Source organism: Mandrillus leucophaeus, unplaced genomic scaffold, assembly GCF_000951045.1.
Source record: "Mandrillus leucophaeus isolate KB7577 unplaced genomic scaffold, Mleu.le_1.0 Scaffold128, whole genome shotgun sequence".
Taxonomy (NCBI): domain Eukaryota; kingdom Metazoa; phylum Chordata; class Mammalia; order Primates; family Cercopithecidae; genus Mandrillus; species Mandrillus leucophaeus.
The window spans coordinates 6,841,315-6,862,630 of NW_012101209.1; the positions used below are offsets into that span (position 1 = coordinate 6,841,315).

General features: G+C 40.5%; 1 protein-coding gene across 1 annotated transcript in view; it reads right to left on the reverse strand.

Moving 5' to 3' along the window:
* Positions 1-10,480: 10,480 nt before the first annotated feature.
* The window catches only part of CBX3 (chromobox homolog 3), a 12,095-nt gene continuing 1,259 nt past the window's right edge, over positions 10,481-21,316 (reverse strand). The window contains exons 2-6 of the mRNA XM_011972281.1: positions 20,673-20,724; positions 17,247-17,389; positions 15,223-15,385; positions 12,056-12,150; positions 10,481-11,736 (exon numbers count right to left, since the gene is read on the reverse strand). Coding sequence (XP_011827671.1) covers positions 11,610-11,736; positions 12,056-12,150; positions 15,223-15,385; positions 17,247-17,389; positions 20,673-20,696 — 552 coding nt within the window. The 5' untranslated portion in view covers positions 20,697-20,724 and the 3' untranslated portion in view covers positions 10,481-11,609. The remainder of the gene's footprint in view (positions 11,737-12,055; positions 12,151-15,222; positions 15,386-17,246; positions 17,390-20,672; positions 20,725-21,316) is intronic.

Sequence of the window (21,316 nt, forward strand, 5' to 3'; positions counted from 1 at the left end):
TAGCCAGGATGGTCTCGATCTCCTGACCTCGTGATCCGCCCGCCTCAGCCTCCCAAAGTGCTGGGATTACAGGCTTGAGCCACCACGCCCGGCCGCAATGTTAAGCATTTTATTATATAACTCTTGTCTCTTTGGTATGGGAGAAAATATTTGCAAACCATACATCTGAATAAGGGGTTAATATCCAAAATATAGAAGAAACTCAAAACAACTCAATAGCAAGAAAATAATAACCAGATTAAAAAATGATTTTTAAAAGTATTTTTTCAGCTCACTGCTTTCTCATATTGCAACTTTTTCTTTTCTTTCTTTCTTTTTTTTTTTGAGATGGAATCTCACTCTGTTGCCTAGGCTGGAGTACAGTGGTGTGATCTCAGCTCACTGCAACCTCCGCCTCCCAGGTTCAAGCGATTCTCTTGCCTCAGCCTCCAGAGTAGTTGGGATTACAGGTACAGACCACTATGCCAGGCTAATTTTTTTGTATTTGCATTTGTCTTTTTATTTTATTTTATTTTTTGGAGATGGAGTTTTGCTCTTGTTGCCCAGGCTAGAGTGCAATGGCACAATCTCGGCTCCCCGCAACCTCCGCCTCCTGGGTTCAAGCAAGTCTCCTGTCTCGGCCTCCCGAGTAGCTGGGAGTACAGGCATATGCCACCACGCCCAGCTAATTTTGTATTTTTTTAGTGGAGATGGGGTTTCTCCTTGTTGGTCAGGCTGGTCTTGAACTCCTAACCTCAGGTGATCCACCCACCTCGGCCTCCCAAAGTGCTGGGATTACAGGCATGAGCCACCGCGCCCAGCCTTGTATTTTTAATAGAGATGGGATTTCTCCATGTTGGCCAGGCTGGTCTCGAACTTCTGACCTTAGGTGTTCCACCCTCCTTGGCCTCCCAAAGTGCTGGGATTACAGGCGTGAGCCACCACACCCAGCCAGCTTTTTCTTTAAGCATTGAATTATTGAAATATAATTCACATACCATACTATTTACCCATTTATAATGTACAATTAAATATCTTAGTATAAAGCTTGTGCAACCAGAGGCATGACTCATATGTGGCATGCTCTTTTATTTTGGCTGGCTGAACAAGGTGTCCCAATTGCATATGTCTGCTTTACTCACTCCTGTATTTCAATCCAGTTTGATTGAGTGTTCTCACCAGCGTCCATGTTAAAATGTAAATGCCACCAGGAAAAGAAATATGTCTGTGTAGAACAGACTTGGGTCCAACACCTAGTACAGTACCAGCTCAGTACAGAGCGAATGGTACTATTGTTTCATAATAATAGTACCATTTTAAATTTAAGCCTGCTTGTTTAAAGAATACTAATTTTCATCATGGATTTAATTCATCCTTGAAAATGACCATGTACTCAAAATCCCTGAGCTCTTCTCACTTCCCCTTGTTCTTCCCTCTTTTCTTATAGCAAAATGATAGGGTATGGGACCATACTAGTCCACTGTTCTGCTCCCGAAGAAAAATATGCTTTTAGTTAGATAAACGAGAAGTAATAAAAGGAGAAATTATTAACAGTATAGAAGACAATGATCCAGCATGGCCAACAAGGGGAAACCCCAGCTCTACTAAAAATACAAAAATTAGTGGGGTGTGGTGGCTTGCGCCTGTAATCCCAGCTACTCGGGAGGCTGAGGTGGGAGAATTGCTGGAACCTGAGAGGCAGAAGTTGCAGTGAGCCAACATCGCGCCACTGCACTCCAGCCTGGGTGACAGAGCGACACTCTGTCTCAAAAAAAAAAAAAAAAAAAAAAATAGACAATGATAAACACAAGTAACGCCATTGTACATTATGTGGGGTCAATTAAAGCAGGCTTCGTGATTTAGAGAGGGAAAAAAAAGTAGTGTTCATTCCTAGGACTATCTTATTAATCCAGGCATTCAGGCACCTGACTATAGCACTTTTTTTTTTTTTTTTTGAAACGGAGTCTGCCTCTATCACTCAGGCTAAAGTGCAATGGTGCAATCTCGGCTCACTGTAACCTCTGCATCTCAGGTTCAAGCGATTCTCTTGCCTCAGCCTCCCGAGTAGCTGGGATTACAGGCACCCGCCATCATGCCCAGCTAATTTTTGTATTTTTGTAGAGACGAGGTTTCATCATGTTGGCCAGGATGGTCTCGAACTCCCGACCTCGTGATCCGCCCACCTCAGCCTCCCGAACTGCTGGGATTACAGGCATGAGCCACCGCACCCAGCTGCGCTTTTAAGTTACAAAAAAATATATATATATATACACACACAATTTTGCGCTGTCTAGCCTTAATATATAATCCATATGCCAAGCTTGCTGTCTTGCATTTTTAATAGTAGAACTGGCTGGGTGCGATGGCTCACACCTGTAATCCCAGCACTTTGGGAGGCCGAGAGGGGAGGATCACTGGAGGTCGGGAGTTTGAGACCAGCCTGGCCAACATGGTGAAATCCCGTCTGTACTAAAAATACAAAAATTAGCCGGGCATGGTGGTGGGCACCTGTAATCCCAGTTACTTGGGAGGCTGAGGCAGGAGAATTGCTTGAACCTGGGAGGTGGAGGTTGCAGTAAACTGAGATTACGCCACTGCACTCCAACCTGAGAGAGCAAGACTCTGTCTCAAAAAAAAAAAAAAAAGTAGAACCACTGTACTTCAAGCCCAAATTTAAATCTCGGGCCCTTCCTCCAACACTCCTTTCGCCAAATAGATGCTAGGTCCTCTCTTCCAGGTGCTAGGCATACACCAGTGAAAAAGACAAGTACTTGTTCCCATGTTCTAGAAGAGGGGAAAGCAGAAGATTCAGTCATCCTCTGCCCTGGTTTGCCTAACAACCACCTGTGGAAAGATCAGTATCTTATTTTTTCATGATACTACAAAGGAGCAGTATAATTTGCTTGAAGAATTCTGTCCTACTAGATGTCATGTTTTGGTGCTAGAAAATGGTTGACTATGGCTTTCCGTGGTGAACAACTGGGATTTCAGAGTAAATCTGAGTTTTTCATTGTATTGCCACTCTATGTAGCCAACTGCAAGAAAGCTACGGCATTCTCTGTGCAAAATGTCCCGATTTTTATCCTTTTCATTAGGTCAGAGATAGGTTTCTATAATATTACTTAGAAAGTTTTCTTGGGGCAAAGAAATCAGATATTCATAAAAGTTAAATAAAAAGACTAGAGAATTAAGAGGAAGGAATCTCCCTGCAACACTGTTTGCTAGAAAGATGAATTTCCCTTTAAAATGCGCCCATCTTGGGGTCTATCCAAAGGTGTTCAGTTACTGAAATACCAAAAAGGCCTTAAGTGATGGCATGGATATTGAATATATATCTTCTTTGGTTTCTTAATTTCATTCTTAAACTTCCCAATACCCATTCTCACCTACACTTTTCCCCTTGATGTCTGCCCCTTGATTTTCTCCTACTTTCATCAAAATGAATAAGAGCATAGAGACACTAAAAGTGGCTTTAGAGCACTAAAAATATTAGCTTAATATATAAGAATGACCAATTCAGCATATTAAATTATGGTGTAATGGGTGTCTAATAAATGTATCAGGGAAATAGGTAGTGGTTGGATACCATTGAGCTTGACTGAGCCTTACAGTAGAAGTTGAAATATGGCCAGGCGCGGTGGCTCCTGTCTGTAATCCCAGCATTTTGGTAGGCTGAGGCGGGCAGATCACAAGGTCAGAAGTTCAAGACCAGCCTGGGCCAACATGATGAGAACCCTGTCTCTACTAAAAATACAAAAATTAGCTGGGGCATGGTGGCACACGCCTGTAATCCCAGCTACCTGGGAGGCTGAGACAGCAGAATCATTTGAATGCGGGAGGTGGAGGTTGCAGTGAGCCAGGATCACACCACTGCACTCCAGCCTGGATGACAAGAGTGAAACTCCATTTCCAAAAAAAAAAAAAAAAAAAAAGGAAATTGACATATAAAGAAAAAGGGAAGGTTGGTAGGTTGGTATGAAAGATTCTTTAATATTAGTTTCAGTGTCATATTATTTTCTCCTTTAAGGAGCTAAAATGCAGAACTTCTGAATAAGGATAAAAAGGAGTCTATGATCTTAATTTTTCTAAAAAGTGGCCAGGCACAGTGGCTCACACCTGTAATCCTAGCCCAGGAGTTTGAGACTAGGCTGGGTAACATAGTGAGATCTCGTTCTACAAAATAAACAAAATTAGCTGGATGTGGTGGTGTGTGCCTATAATCCCAGCTATTTGGGAGGCTGAGATGGGAGGATTGCTCGAGCCTGGGAAGTTGAGGCTGCAGTGAGCTGTAATCATGCCATTGCACTCCAGCCTAGTGACAGAGCAAGAGCATCTGAAAATTAAAAAAAAAAAAGATCTAAAAAGCAAGAACAAAAGATATTTTAAGAAGGCATTTTCTGCCAGGCATAGTGACTCACGCCTATAATCCCAGCACTCAGGTGGAACATCTGAGGTCAGAAGTTCGAGACCAGCCTGGCCAACATGGCAAAACCCTGTACGTACTAAAAATACAAAAAAATTAGCCTGGCATGGTGGTGTGTGCCTGTAATCCCAGCTAATTGGGAGGCTGAGGCAAGAGAATTGCTTGAACCTGGGAGGTGGAGGTTGCAGCGAGCTGAGATCACACCACTGTACTCCAGCCTGGGGACAGAGCGAGACTCCATCTCAAAAAATAAATAGATAAATAAGAAGGCATTTGCAAATTGGCTGAAATTTCACATGTTAGTTACACGTTTTGTTTATATAGGGCAAATATCCATCTTTTCCTGGAAAGCACTCTTCTGGTGATTGATGTAATCATAGTACTCCACACATCTCCTTATGCTTGATAGTTCCAGGGAGGACATCTGATGCAAGCCAGGACAATCAGAGATCTTTTAGAGTAATTTTTTTTTTTTTTTTTTTTTTTTTCTGAGATGGAGTCTCGCCCTGTTGTCCAGGCTAGAGTGCAGTGGCGCAATCTCGGCTCACTGCAACCTCTGCTTTTGGGGTTCAAGTGATTCTCCTGTCTCAGCCTCCCGAGTAGCTGGCATTACAGGCACGCACCACCACACCCAGCTAATTTTTATATTTTTAGTAGAGATGGGTTTTCACTCTGTTGGCCAGACTGTTCTCGAACTCCTGACATTGTGATCCGCCTGCCTCGGCCTCCCAAAGTGCTGGGATTACAGGTGTAAGCCACCACGCCCAGCCTTAGAGGATTTTTTTTGTTTTTTTGGGTTTTTTTGAGACTGAGTTTCACTCTCGTTGCCCAGGCTAGAGTGTATGGCCTGATCTCGGCTCACTGCAACCCCTGCCTCTCAGGTTCAGGCGATTCTCGTGCCTCAGCCTCTCGAGTAGCTGGGATTGCAGGCGCCTGCCACAATGCCCAGCTAATTTTTTGTATTTTTAGTAGAGATGGAGTTTCATCATGTTGGCCAGGCTGGTCTCAAACTCCTGACCTCAGGTGATCCACCTGCCTGGGCCTCCCAAAGTGCTGGGATTACAGGCGTGAGCCACGGCACCCGGCTAGACTTTTTTTTTTTTTTTTAGACAGAGTTTCGCTTTGTTGTCCAGGCTAGAGTGCAGTGGTGCGATCTCTGCTCACTGCAAGCAATGTCTCCCAGGTTCATGCCATTCTTCTGCCTCAGCCTCCTGAGTAGCTGGTACTACAGACGCCCACCAAATTTTTTGTATTTTTAGTAGAGACGCGGTTTCATCGTGTTAGCCAGGATGGTCTCGATCTCCTGACCTTGTGATCCACCCACTTTGGCCTCCCAAAGTGCTGGGATTACAGGTGTAAGTCACTGCGCCTGGCCAGAAGATTTTTAAACTGGACACTAGAGTGAATCTCAGTCTCCTTAGAACAAACCTGGGGAGCTGGGAGTTGCTAGCAGCTGTTTTCGGTTTGTGGAGATCAGTCCCAAAGAGGAGAGCTAACGTAAGGAAAGCAGCAGAAACCAGGGATGGCAAGTCTTGAGGTTGTGCTGGCTCAAGGTTCCAGACATCTGAGGCTTACAGTGGAGACTGGCAATAATACTGACCTGGTTCTTCTTCTTGTATACCAGATAATCAGCTCTAGGTGTTTTCCACATTTCACATTTAATCCTGAAAACCTCATGAGGTAAGTACCATCATTATCCTGCCTGTTTTACAGATGAAAATATTGAGGTGTAGGGAAGTTAAGTAACTTGCCTAAATTCATACAATAAATAGCTGAGTTCAGATTTAAACTGAAGGGGTCAAGCTCCAGAACCAGTGCTCTGAACTACTTTGTTATTGTCTCTAGGCCAGGAATTTCCTTTTTTTTTTTTTTTTTTTTTTGAGAAAGAGTCTCGCTCTGTCACTTAGGCTGGAGTGCAGTGGTGCAATCTCAGCTCCCTGCAGCCTCTGCCTCTCAGGTTCCAACAATCCTGCCTCAGCCTCCCGAGTAGCTGGGATTACGGGCCGATCGACTACTAGAGCTCTTGTTAAAATTGCTCCCCTTGTTCAGTGAATATTCAAGGCATAAATTCACTTGATTCAACAAAGGATGAGTCTCTATTGTCTAGGTAACATACAAATACAGACACAAAACATTCACATTCCACTTCATATTAGAGATTGTTTTATTGTTGTTGTTTTGAGATAGGGCCTCGCTCTGTTTCCCACACTGGAGTACAGTGGCACAATCATAGCTCACTGTAGCATCAAACTTCTGGGCTCCAGGAATCCTCCCGCCTTAGCCTCCCAACGTGCTGGGATTACAGGTATGAGCCACCACACCCGGCCTCTTTTTTTCTTGATACTCAATGTCCATATTGGCTTAATAAAATGAAAGGGCCAGGTATGGTGGTTCACACCTGTAATCTGAGACAGGAGGATCACTTGAGATCAGGAGTTTGAGATCAGCCTAAGCAACAGAGTAAGACCGGCTCCAAAAAAAGTAGCCAGGCATGGTGGCACGTGCCTGTAGTCCCAGCTACTCAGGAGGCTGAGGTGGGAAGATCACTTGCCCTCAGGAGTTTGAGGCTGCAGTGAGTTATTGTCCCACTGCTCTCCAGTGCAGATGACAGATGAGGACCCCCATTTTGGGGGGGGGGGAGATAAAAGCCTACTGTAAGAATCAAATATAAGACAGCTTATGAGTTTTTCCCATTAAAACACATTTGTCTTCATTAGCCTTCTGGGGGAATAGAGCCATACATATGAGTCCAGCTAGGAGTCTGAGGGTTGTGTGGTTAAGACAAAATAAACTGGGCTGTTTTTTGTGTGACAGAAATAGAAAAGGAAGATCTAGTAATAATCAAACTCAAATGCATGATTTCCTGTCATGCATTGCTTAATGACAGGGATGTTCTGAGAAATGCATCATTAGGCAATTTCATTACTGTGTGAACATCACAGAATGTACTTAGGCAAATCTAGATGGTACAGCCTACTCCACACCTAGGCTAGATATTGGTCCTAGGCTACAAACCCATGCAGCATGTTACTATATTGAACACTGTAGGCAACGGTAACACAACAGTAAGCATTCGTGGATCTAAACATAAAAAAGGTAGTGTAAAAATACTGATATTATAATCTTATGGGATCCACTATTGTATATGCTGTACATCATTGATCAAAGCCTTGTTATGCAGAGCATAACTAATCTACATAAAAGGAAATGCAAATAGTTAAGTATGAAAAGAATGCTCAACAAAACCAAACATGTAAAATTAAACCAAGATGGCATCAGATTGACTAAAAATTAGTAAAATCGGCCTAGCAAGTGGTTCATGCCTGTAATCCCAGCACTTTGGGAGGCTGAGGTAGGAGGATCACTTGAGGCCAGGAGTTCGAGACTGGCCTGGGCAACATAGTGAGGCCCCATCGCTAAAAAAGATTAAAAATTAGTAAGATCAATGTTGTTAATTTGTAGTACTAGTGAGGAAATGGGGTAATGGCTATTGATAGAAGAGTAAATCACCGCAATCTTGACTTCTCTGATGACTTCTGAGAATCCATCTGTCTGCTAAGTGTCACTATATGTAAGAATGAGCACTACATTAATTTTTTTTTTTTGAGATGGAGTCTCGCTGTCACCAGGTGGGAGTACAGTGACATGATCTCAGCTCACTGCAGCCTCCGCCTCCAGGTTTCAAGTGATTCTTTTACCTCAGCCTCCCAAGTAGCTGGGACTACAGGTGCGTGCCACCATGCCCTGCTCATTTTTGTATTTTTAGTAGAGATGGGGTTTCTCCATGTTGGCCAGGCTGGTCTCAAACTCCTGACCTTCTGATCTGCCTACCTCTGCCTCCCAGAGAGCTGGGATTACAGGCATGAGCCACCTCGCCTGGCCTCCCTACATTAATCTAATAGCAGGAAACTACCAACCACCTAGGTACGCATACCCAGCAATTGGTTAAGTTGGGGAGCTGCCATATGGTATCCTACTATGTCCCTATTAAAAAAGGTAAAACACATCTTGATTACTAAACAAACACAAGGCACTGTTCTGTCTCACATGCATACATTTCACCCTTATACGAGCCCATGAATAACAGATGAGGAAACTCAGACACAGGGAGGTGAAGTACATTAATTTGTTCAGAATCAAAGAATAGACAGCAGATTCCAACCCTGGTAACTTTTCTGGAGTGGTTAGCAGCTATGCTAGAATATAGTGTATTAAGTAAGATGGCTCAAGATAAGAGTTGGGTGAAATATAAGTTGCAAAATAAAATTTAAAAATAAAATTATTTTTGTTAAAACCAAATTTTTTTTGAGGCAGAGTGTTACTCGTTGCCCAGGATGGAGTGCAATGGTACAATCTTGGCTCACTGCAATCCCCGCTCCCTGGGTTCAAGCAATTCTCCCGCCTCAGCCTCCACAGCAGCTGGGATTACAGGAACACACCCCCATGCCTGGCTAATTTTTGTATTTTTAGTAGAAAGGGGGTTTTGTTATGTTGGCCAGGCTGGTCTTGACCTCAGGTGATCCATCCACCTCAGCTGCCCAAAGTGCTGGGATTACAAGCATGAGCCACCATGCCTGGCCTAAAAACTGTATTTAAATATATAAAGCTGGGTCGGGCACAGTGGCTCACGCCTGTAATCCCCGCACTTTGGGAGGCTGAGGTGGGCGGATCACCAGGTCAGGAATTTGAGACCAGCCTGGCGAATATGGCGAAATCCCATCTCTACTAAAAATACAAAAATTAGCCAGGTGTGGTGGTGAGTGCCTGTAGTCCCAGCTACTGGGGAGGCTGAGGCAGGAGAATAGTTTGAACCTGGGAGGCAGAAGTTGCATTGAGCTGAGATCATGCCACTGCTCTCCAGTCTGGGTGACAGCAAAACTCCGTCTCAAAAAAAAAAAGTATAAAGTCATATACGCAGAGACATGGGTGTCAATTAAACTTTGAGTTTGAAGCAAGGAAACTGGCGAGGTGGCCTTACTTCTACAGCATCTGAGTTGTTACAAGAAGCCTATTACATAGACATCAGAGGGTAGAAATGATAGAAAAAGGGTTTTCTCTTCATCTAAAGATCTAAGCTCCAGGAATTCAAGAACTTGAACGAATGGTTTGGCTCAATCCTTCCATAATACACCGTGGTAGCCAGGAGAGATGGAAAGAGGAAGAGGGGAAGGGGGAGAAAGATAATGCAAGATGCTCTACTGCTTGCTGGTTCTGAAGATGGAAAGGGCCAGGAACCAAAGAATATAGGTGGCCTTTTGAAATGGAAGAGACAACGAAAAAAGATTCTGCCATCAAAAACTCCAGAAGGAACTCCCCTGATAACCTGACTTCAGCTCGCTGATTTTTGGACTTCTGACCCACAGAACTATTGTAAGCCATAAATGGGTTAAATTTGTGGTAATTTGTTAAAGCACCAATAGGAAAGTAATACAAACACGAGTATAAAAGGACAGTATTTTAAAAAATTTTTTGAGACAGAGTCTTCTGTCATCCAGGCTCGAGCACAGTGGCATGTATATATAGCGTCTTAAACTCCTAGGCTTAAAGGACCTTCCCAAGTAGCAAGGACTACAGGTACAAGACACCACACCCAGCTAATTTTAAATTTTTTTGTAGAGGTGCGGGTCTCGCTATGTTGCCGGGCTTATCTCAAACTCCTGGGATTCAAGTAATCTTCCTGCCTTGGCCTCCCCAAATTTTGGGATTACAGGACATCAGTTATTTCCTTTTCTGTATGGATTTTGGAAATCAATTAAAATGTGTCTATTATCACACTGAGCCCTATCAGAATACTTTACGTTCTTTAGAAGACAGTTACAACCACCAGATTTTAAAACCTCATTTTAATGAGACAATTCCTCCTAGCGATCACATGAAACTAACTTTTATCTCCCAACTGTGGAAACACTCCTGTGGAAATACATATTCAAGTTTAAAACTCATTAAGCTCAAAAGATCTAGGATATGTACTCTAATGCCTTACTGGTATCATCCAACTTATAAACAAAGATAATCCAATGAGTGTGGGCGTTTCTATTTCTACCGTAAAGGCGTATCAAATAAAGAGAAGTCTAATAATTGCATAAAGGAATATAAAACTATTTATTAACCACTGTTCACCAGTATTTACAATAAAGTAAACAATATACAGTTGGATAACACTCTGATTACTACAAAGTTGTTCTTCCTGGCTTTTGTTGAACCAGTAAAGCAAATAACTGAAGATGGAGCCTACATGTAAGGAATCAGTTGGGGTAAAGAAAAAACATGCAGGTCAATAGGTTGGATTACAAAAGGCTGTTCACACATTTATGGCAGCAGGTCCTCAACTGCCAACATCTCTAACCATCTGATTAGGTTTATATGAGCCAAATCTTACATATTCCATTCATCATTACCTTTTAGTCAATGTAGCAACAGGGATTTCAACATTTTGTTAAGGAATGGCTCACTAGGGAAAATTTTAAATTTTCATTTAACTTAAGTTTTGTTTAGCTAGTTAAAACACACTAACATTTGTCTAGTGTCCTTATCTGGATGAAGAAACCTGCTGTGACGGCAGTGATAAAATTTTTCCTTTTAGGAATTTTGCAAATAAACCACTGCAATTATAGATACTTTAAAATTATCCAATTTAAATTGTCCTATTTAGAATTACTTATTCTACTTGAAATGTATGGCTTCAGGAAAAATTTCAATTTAACTTGAAGTGATTATCTCTTATTTTGGTCAGAATAATGGCATCTCAGAAACATGGGTTTACCTGTGATTTTTTGTTTGGGTGAATGCTTAAAAACAAAGAAAAATTTACATATGCATTTTATGGATACACACACACACAAAAACATGTAAAAAACCTAAAATGGTCCTTAGGCTTATGAGAACACAAGTTTTGATTAATGACTATGGACATTTCCCCCAACATTTAGAAAAGCTGTTCTTCAATGAAGAGGAAATAATATACCATGGTATCAAATGTTCTTTTCTGATAAAGGAAGCAACTACAGAAAGCTTTTATTTATTTGTTCAAAGTAACCAGTGCTATGAATGCAAAAAACCCCCCAACAACTCTTCCAACGCTACTTTCAAAACAAACATATCAAACTTTTCATTAGGATGTAGTTATTTCGTCACACTAGTAAATCAAAATCCAAGACCCAAATTTTATATATATATATAAATATATATAAAAAAACAATGTGAACAATTATTGAGCTTCATCTTCTGGACAAGAATGCCAAGTTAGTCTCTCTTCATAAAAAGCAATTACAATTTGAGGACACTTCATATTTGCCTCTTTCGCCAGCACCAAGTCTGCCTCATCTGAATCTTTCCTGTTTTAAGAAAAAGAAAAATTCAGTTACAAGTCTAAGTTGTTTGTCAACTGACAACCATTCATTTAAAAAAATAGTCCAAACAAAAGGTATTAAGTGCTCCAGGAGGGTTATATATATATACTTGTTGCTATGTTCTAATAAACTTCATTTTCAAAACAGGCCACAGTGTGCTGACCCTTGCTTTAAAACACTACTAGTAAAACCAGAATCATCCTCTCGGCAGATAATTTTTCCCTGCCTAATGATAAAAACCATTTCACAAATTTAAAAAAAAGTCTATTCTTTCTTTCAAATCTAACAGTTCCTGCATACTCACCATTTCATAAGAAACATCAATTCTCCACTGCTGTCTGTGGCACCAATTATTCTTTCAGGATCAAGACCTCTGGCAAATCCTCTTGGTTTGTCAGCCTGTTTAGAAGACATTTTTTTCATACAGCAAACTCAAGAGTATTAAATTGTTTTCATGGCATTATTTTAAATAAACACGTTCCGATAGCGAGACAGACACGACTAGAGCAAGAACCCATATTTGGTAATTAAAAACATCTGATTTCCATTAACTTTACAAGTAGAAAAACAACCTGAGTTTGATATGCAGAACACTTAAAATTTCCAAAAACATTCAGAATCAAAACTCAAGAAAATTACTGCATTCAGTGACACCAAAGGCAGAGTTGTGTGGACATACAGAAAAACTAATCTCTTTATTTCTGGTAATAATAAAGTCTTAAAAGTTAATATATTTCAGATTACTTCCAGGAATTAGTCTGAATTACCAATGCATTTTAAAAGCATAAACAAAACACAAACAGTGAGAAATATTAAAAATGTTAAAACTCACACCAACTATCTGTGATCATTCTAAGTGATAGGAAATGTTAGAACAAACTTGTCTAACCTGCGGCCCAGGACGGCTCCGAAGGCGGCCCAACACAAATTTGTGAACTTTCTTATACTGAGACTTTCTTGGGATTTTTTTTTTTTTTTTTAAGCTCATCAGTTGTGGTTGGTGTTAAGTCTATTTTATGTGTAGCCCTAGACAATTCTCCTAACGTGGCCCAGGGCCGCCAAAAGATTGGACGCCCTGCATTAGAAAGTACTTAATATAAACCAGTGGTTCTCAAAATGTGGTCTACGGATTCATTGGGGATTCCAGAGTTCTTTTTGGGAGGGGGTTGTGTAAGGCCCCCTTTTTTCACCTATTTGTGACTTTGGATTGTCTTCATATACCTCCACCAAAACAATACGCCACAGCAATCAAATGTGTTTAAGTAAAATTGCCTTAAGACCCAAGTCGAAGATTTGTAAAAATGTAAAACGCTACTCAACTTTTTTAGAAAAGTCATTTTAGAAATTTGTTTTAATTTCTACTATGTTAGTATTGATAGTTATAACCCATACAAACAAAAGCTCTTTGGGGATCCTCAATAATTTTTTTAGAGTGTAAACAGGCCTTAAGACCAAAAAAAGTTGGAGAACGAATGATATCAATAAATCCTTTATTCCTGTCAGAGCTTTATGTCAATGTCATAGGCTCTGGAGTAACACTGCCAGGGTGAGAATGATGGACCTACCCCACTTACGAACTGTGTGGCTTTGGGCAAGTTAATCAACCTCTTTGTGGTTTCATAAAACAGAATTTTAGTATCTACAGCACAGGTATTTCACAGCACATTAAAAGCAAAAGATTTGGCACACAGTATGGCACATGGTAAGGGCTCAACAAGTATTGTTAAAAGTTGTGCTTGATTTATTATTTAATAATTTTTGGAGACAAGGTCTTGCTCCATTGCCTAAGCTGACGTGCACTGGCATAATCACAGTTCACTGCACCTTCAACTCCCAGGCTCAAGCAATCCTTCTGCCGCAGCCTTCCAAGTAGCTGAGACTACAGGAGGCATCCACCATGTCTTGCTGATTTTTTTTTTTCTTTTTAGAGATGGGGTCTCACTAAGTTGCCCAAACTGGCCTCCAACTCCTGGGCTCAAGCAATGTTCCTGCTTTGGTTTCCCAACGTGCTGGGATTATAGGCGCGAGCCACCGTGCCTGGCCAAAACTGTGCTTCTGTTAAGCATGTGATTTACTTTCAAAACCAAATTTGTAGTCATTCTCTTGTTTCCTCATCTATAATAGCAATTATACCTATGACCTTATACAGAGTTATCATGAAGGTTGTACTTCTTTGCTTCTAGTTCAAATGATCAAGTTTTAAATCATATTTATAGTGCCTAAGCCTAGAACCTAATTCAGCACCAAGATGTTTCCCCAAATTGCCACATTAGGACAGTGGGCAACATAAGTATAATCTGTTTTACAGTCAAGGATGTAAGTAGGAAGTTACCTGACTTGCCTGAAGCCACAGAGACATAAGTAAAGCAAAGACTGGACCAAAACACATGTAGAGTGAATCAACTGAATGTCTCAATTCATGTCAAGAAAGTGTGTAACGATTATCAAAGATTATAGACTTCAAAATCAAGGCACTGTTTGGCAATACAAAGATGACATGCAAGTACTTTTTGGTGGTCAATGCCATTAATGGACTATAATCAGAAAGTTCTATTTGCATTGTTTTTACTATAGTGCAAAGGCTTTCAATAATCCAATCTTAGTATTGTTTGTACCTAAGATTGCTAGCCTGGGATCACAGGTAATTAATGGGTCTACTCAGGGATCAAATCCGTGAAACTAAGAAAAATTGCACTAGCACAACCTAAGTGGCATAAGCACTTACTGCACATTTAACACAATGTAGGCTAAACCACGCCCATCCTTATTGTCCTAAATATTAAAATATTTAAAATACGATTAAGAGGCCTTTTATAAAAGTATCTGAGTTTTAAAAAAGCAAGCCATCAAAGCTGGGCTTGGTGGGGTGCCTCACGCCTGTAATCCCATCACTCTGGGAGGCTGAGGCGGGTGGATCACCTGAGGTCAGAGTTCGAGATCAGTCTGGCCAACATGATGAAACCCCGTCTCTACTAAACATACAAAAATCAGCCAGGTGTGGTGGCGCACCCTTATAATCCCAGCTACTCTGGAGGCGGAGGCTGCAGTGAGCGGAGATAGTGCACCACTGCACTCCTGCCTGGGCGACAGAGGGAGACTCTGTCTCAAAAAAAAAAAAAAAAAAAAAAAGCTGGGTGTGGTGGCTCACACCTGTCATCCCAGCACTTTGGGAGGATGAGGCGGGAGGATCACCAGGTCAGGAGTTCAAGACCAGCCTGGCCAACATGGTGAAACCCTATCTCTATTAAAAATACCAAATTAGGCGGGAGCCTGTAATTCCAGCTACTTGGGAGGCTCAGGCAGGAGAATGGCTTGAACCTGGGAGGGGAGGTTGCAGTGAGCCAAGATCATGCCATTGCACTCCAGCCTGGGCGACAAGAGCAAGTCTCCATCTCTTGGGGGGAAAAAAAAGAAATCAAGCCATCGACGTTTTACAGAAGGACAAGCTGGTGGGCAATATTTTATACTTACAGCATCTCTTTTCTTCTTTGATTTGCTGTCATCAGATTCACTGTCAGATAAAGATTTTCTTTTTGTACCATCTTTTTCTTTGCCAGCTTTCTGAGAGTTAAGAAATGCTTCAATCAACTCTGGACAATCTAAATTTTCTTCAGGTTCCCAAGTATTGTCAGCACTGTGTTTAGTTTAAAAAAAAATTTGATTGAATTAGACACGATTCATCACCATTATCCAGATCCATTTTAATAGACACCTGGGGGAATCAAAAATCCTCTGTACTGCAGATACTAGTAATTTCCCCCTTCTCTACATTACCACACCCCCCGGCCTGCCTCTGCCAAAGACAGGGTCTTGCTTTGTTGCCCAGACGGGAGTGCAGTGGTGGAATCATAGCTCACTGAAGATTCCAACTCCCGGCTCAGGCAATCCTCCGCCTTAGCCCAAGTAGCTGGGACTGCAGGTATGCAACACCATGCCCAGCTAACTTAAAACACACACTTTTTTTTTTTTTTTTTAAATACAGAAGGGGTCTCATTTTGTTGGCCAAGCTGGTCTTAAATTCCTGGTTTCAAGTGATCCTCCAGCCTTGGACCCTCAAAGTGCTAGAATTGCAGGTGTGAGCCACTGCACCCAGGCCCTACATTCTAATTTGAGACTCTAAATTAGTAAATCCAAATTACTGGGTAGAGAACAATAAAAGTCTCTGCTCTGTAGTATTATTTTCATTAAAGTCTTCTTGGCTGGGTGTGGTGGCTCACACCTGTAATCCCAGAACTTTGGGAGGTCAAAGCAGGTGGATCCCTTGAGGTCAGGAGTTTGGGATCAGCCTGGCCAACATGGTGAAACCCTGTCTCTGCTAAAATACAAAAATTAGCTGGGCATAGTGGCAAATGCCTGTAGTCCCAGCTACTTGGGAGGCTGAGGCAGGAAAATTGCTTGAACTCGGGAGGCAGAGGTTGCAGTGAGCTGAGATCACGCCACTGCACTCCAGCCTGGGCAACAGTGCGAGACTCCGTCTCAAAAAAAAAGAAAAGAAAGTCTTTTACATTACTTATTACACTGCACATGGCCAAATGCAGTATAATTTTGCTAGTGGCCTTAAGTTTTGGGAGAAGAAAAAGGGAGGAGCCCATTCATTTCCTAAAGTTTTGCTGGGTAAAAATAATTTTTCATGTTTCATGGGCTTAATAAAGTATGGACTTATGATACATACTTAATTTCAACTAAAAACACGGGAGGATAAAACAGGAAAACGTAAATCTCCCATTCAACTCATATTTCCCAAACTGCTATGAATTAAATGTGAAGAGCAGGGAAAGCACAAGATAACAGATATGTGAAGCCCAATCATTTGACTACCATATGCTCTATCTCCAGCAAGCTCAGGAAATTGATCTCCACCTATCCATTTTTAATTGTCACTGCCTATGGAGCTTTGTGGTGTAACAGGGAAGAATCAAAGCAGATAAGCACAACAAACACCAAGTGTTAAAGTATGTAATTGCTGCATGTTCAAGTCATTCACATTTTGTGAAAATTATCAAGAATCCATATCAAAGAACACAAGGAACCAGAGAGCTTAAAACAAGCCCAGGCTCTACTTCTTAGGTATTAGGACATAATAAACTTAGTATAAAGCCTAGATTATACGTAATCCTGTATGAGACCCACTAGTCTATACTATATAGCTTCAATGTTTTTTAGTACCCTCTGTGTGGAGGAAAAACAATGCAGATTGTTATAATCAGTATAATATCTAACCACATTAAAATATATTATATAGTAAACTACACTCTATAATTTTACAAATTTGACTCCCCAGGGTAATAAACTAGTCTCTAGTCTGCTCAGCTTCAACTGTACAATAAAGTTTTGGTTCCTTTTAAATAGACTTCAAATAAGATACCTAAATTCAAGGTGTCTTTACATTTAAAGACATCTATGGGAAAGCAGGTAAAAGAGTCAGGTTAAAAACAAATTCTAAAACCACTTAGCTGCAGTCAAACATACAATACAGATGCACTAAAGTTTCTTACTCTGTAAATCCCTTCCACTTCAGGAAATATTCCACTTTCCCATTCACTACACGTCGATCTAGTACTTTTTCCACCACAAATTCTTCAGGCTCTGCCTCTTCAACTTTTTTACTCTTTCCATTCTGTTTTTTCCCCATTTTTTGCTAAAATAAAACAAATGAGAAATTAAGAAATATTCTTCTTGAATTTTGGGCACATTTTCAAGGCTCAATTGCTTACATTATTATTACATTCAACATAAATTTTTACTTTTTACTTCCACATCCCAGGACAGACAGGGAAAGATTAAAAGTCAACAGACAATAAAATAAAAGAATGCTTTATTTTGTTGATTTAGCTCAAACTTATGACCTACCACCAAAATAATACAATCAAAAACACTATCTGGAAAAATTACTTTTTTTCCAGTCTTTTTTTTTTTTGAGACAGGGTCTCTCACTCTGTTGCCCAGGCTGGAGTGCAATGGCGTGATCTCGGCTCACTGCAACCTCTGCCTCCCTAGGTTCAAGCAATTCTCAAGCCTCAGCCTCCCAAGTAGCTGGGATTACAGGCGCATGCCATCATGCCGGGCTAATTTTTTTTGTATGTTTATTAGAAACGGGGTTTCACCATGTTGACCAGGCTGGTCTCAAACTCCTTTCAAGTGATTCTGCCTCCCAAAGTGCTGGGATTACAGGCGTAAGCCACTGCGCCCGGCCCTGTAGTCTTAAAAGACCAAGTTTACTAGAGTTTTCACTCATTTTAACAACACAGCAACTATGCAGGAAGTACTTACAGGGTGATACAGAGAAGAAAATAGTAGTGACAGGTCAACGACAGACCTAAGAGCCTCCTTCTCAATTCAAATACTAACGTCAAAAGCTTCAATAATACAGATAAAAGGTTAAGTGCAGAATGAACACGTGGTTCACAATCCTGATACCAACTGCAAGGTCAACTATGGAGACCACTAGGAGGTTAAATTAAAGGACAAGATTATTTTTCCATCTCTGTAGATAATATCTCCTACCACTTAGAACCTATAAAGCTGTCACTTCAAGAGGACAAAAGGGGAGATTTTAATTCTCTAAGGTGAAAAAAATCCTTCCTTCCTGGTTTCTCAAGACAAAGTCTATATTGGTAGCCAACTTCACTTTAAACAGGCATTTTTTTGTATGACACTATTTAAGAGAAGCAGGAGACCAACCTCAATCAGCTCTCTCCAATAGCTCAAGATTTGCTATGAGAGGATTAAAAATGGGGAAAATTTTTATGAGATTAAAAATGGGGGGGAAAAACCCCGAAATGGTTAATCAGAAGATCCTATGGGCAGAGAAGAAATCCACCTTAACATTTCATCTTAAAACAAATGCTACTGCCGGGTGTGGTGGCTCATGCCTGTAATCCCAGCACTTTGGGAGGCTGAGGTGGGCAGATAACCTGATGTCAGGAGTTTGAGACCAGCCTGACCAACATGGAGAAACGCTGTCTCTACTAAAAATAAAAAAGTAGCCAGGCGTGGTGATGCATGCCTGTAATCCCAGCTACTTGGGAGGCTGAGGCAGGAGAATCGCTTGAACCCGGGAGGCCGAAGTTGCGGTGAGCCAAGATCACGCCATTGCACTCTAGCCTGGACAAGAGAAAAACTGTCTCAAAAAAACCCCCCCACAAAACCAAAAAACCCAAATACTATTAAAAAAAGATAAACCTTAATTGCCCAGTCACTAAAGCCATCCCACAAGTAAAGCAGCAAGCAGAAAAAAGTTAACAGCAACACCTCAAGGCTACAAAAGGACATTTCAAGCTATGCAGGCATATGAAGTGCGCAGACACACATGTAAGAAAGGCCTCAAGACTGCAAAATGACATTTCAAGCTATGCAAGCAAGCATATAGGTAACACACACACACACACACACACACACACACAAATCCCCTGGAATACAAAAAAATGCAGCAAACACCTGACTTTTTCGGATACCATTTCCAAGTCAGGTCTTATGATTCTCATTAGTCAAGATACTTGAGTACTGGGCCCAAACAGATTTCTGTCACTGTACAGTACAAGAAGGTAGAAATAATAGTGGGAGAAGCAAAAACAAACTGGAAGAGACAGAAGTGTATTAGATACCTATACTACATGAAAAACAAAACAGCTACTGCCACAAAGGGAGAAGGCTAACAAAATAAAGAAGAAGTAAAAAATAAATATAGAAAATGAAAAGGATACACACTAAGGTTAAAAAAAAGAAAAAAAAAGAGGCAGACAAAATACCATACAGTATTTACTACTATGGCATTCATAAGCTAGTTTCAAATGCTCACCATTTTCTTTTGTAGTATATGTTTGGCTTAACCCAGCACTTTTTTCCAAATGTGGATTTGAGTCAAAATAAATTTCCCATTATTTAAGTGAAATTAACAGCACATATATCTCACAACACTAATGAATTTTTAAAATGAAAAGTTAAAAAAAGTTTTAAAGTGGCCAACCTGTGATCCCTCACAAAATAAACTATTTAAATACCAATAAATAACAGACCCCAAAGAGTATCAATTGCATGCAAAAACAAATTCTGTTTTCCAGGGTATCTGACTTAACATAGAATCTAATGATGGCACAAATTAAAAATCACCAACGTGCCCTTTCTAGTGTGAAACCCAGAGAGAACATATACAGACCAAAAACAAATGCTTTACTTTACCTAGGAGACATTAACATTCACCTTTACGCGCTTAAGATTAATGCAATATGTTGAGAGTTAAATATTGTGAAAACTGTAACTTTGAATTTCATGATTTTTATGTGAATATTCCAGGGTTTTAAAAAACTTGTAACATGACATGGCTGAATAAGATACAAAAAATCTAGCCTTTTCTCCCTTCTGGATCGTATTTGCTATTTCGACCATTTTTAAAAAAAAAAAAAACAAAACACCGCAATGAATTATATTTAAGATTCTTCTATATTTCAGAGTAAGTTAAAACAAGATAAAGTGACCAAAGCAATTTGAAAGATTCACTAACTTGCTCCAACCTAGGTGCACAAGGTACCTGGTTCTTTAAATTTGGCTTTAATGAAAATACTTCTCCAGAATTCTGGGGATTTAAGGAAAATTATGCCAACCAACAAGGGCTTTATTATTTTATGTAATATTTTTCCACGTTGTAAAAACGTGGGTATTTCTATCTGAAGATAAAAATCCTCAGCAAAATCCACATTGCACTGTCCTTCAAAGATTAAACTAGTTAAGACGCTATTAAGTCAAGTCAGCAAGTATCTCCATGTAATGAATTCGTTTTGCTCCTAATTTTCCCCTATAATTATACTGGGAGAGCTGGGAAATATGTCGATGTAAATTTCTCAACCACAAAGATGCAAAGTTATACTTTGGGGGAAAAAACCTTGGGTTAAATCCTTACATACTTTAGCTTTTCATTAACTTACCAATGTAGTTTTATTGGAGGCCATTTTTTATTGCAGACTTGAAGAACTATTACTAGAAAAATGCATGACAGTTAAGAGAAGTTTGCACGACACAAAAAAGGTAACTAAATACAAGTTCTGTTTGGATTCCAACCCCCAAGTAGGGAGCGCACATTTCAAACGTTGATACAAATCCAGAGTAGATTTGCGCTCCTACCTACATTGCTTATGATGCACGTAAGTACGTGTTCTAAACATGAGTCTAGAAAGACTTTACTGAGGATCTTGGTACCTAAGGCAGCTTCACATGGCTTAACATAGGGGACAAATATCTTTTCTAACCTAAGTCCCATTTGTAATAAAGTCCATGTTCCATTTTTAAAGGACAATCCTTTCGGTTTAAAACCATGCACGATTACCCGAACAACTCACAACTGTAAACCACTGTGAATCTTCTCTGTTCTGCAATCCTAAGTTTGTTTCTGCTCAGAAACCCTCTCTTTTTCCAATCAGCAGTTAACTAACTAAAGGAAAAAACTTAACGATGCTTCAACCCCGTTTCGTGACACTTTGAAGACGCAATCACCTTTTGCACACACCCACTCCCCCTCCGACCCTCTCCGCTGGAGCTCTGCGTCCCGAGGCCTAAGCGCAGCTGCGCGCAG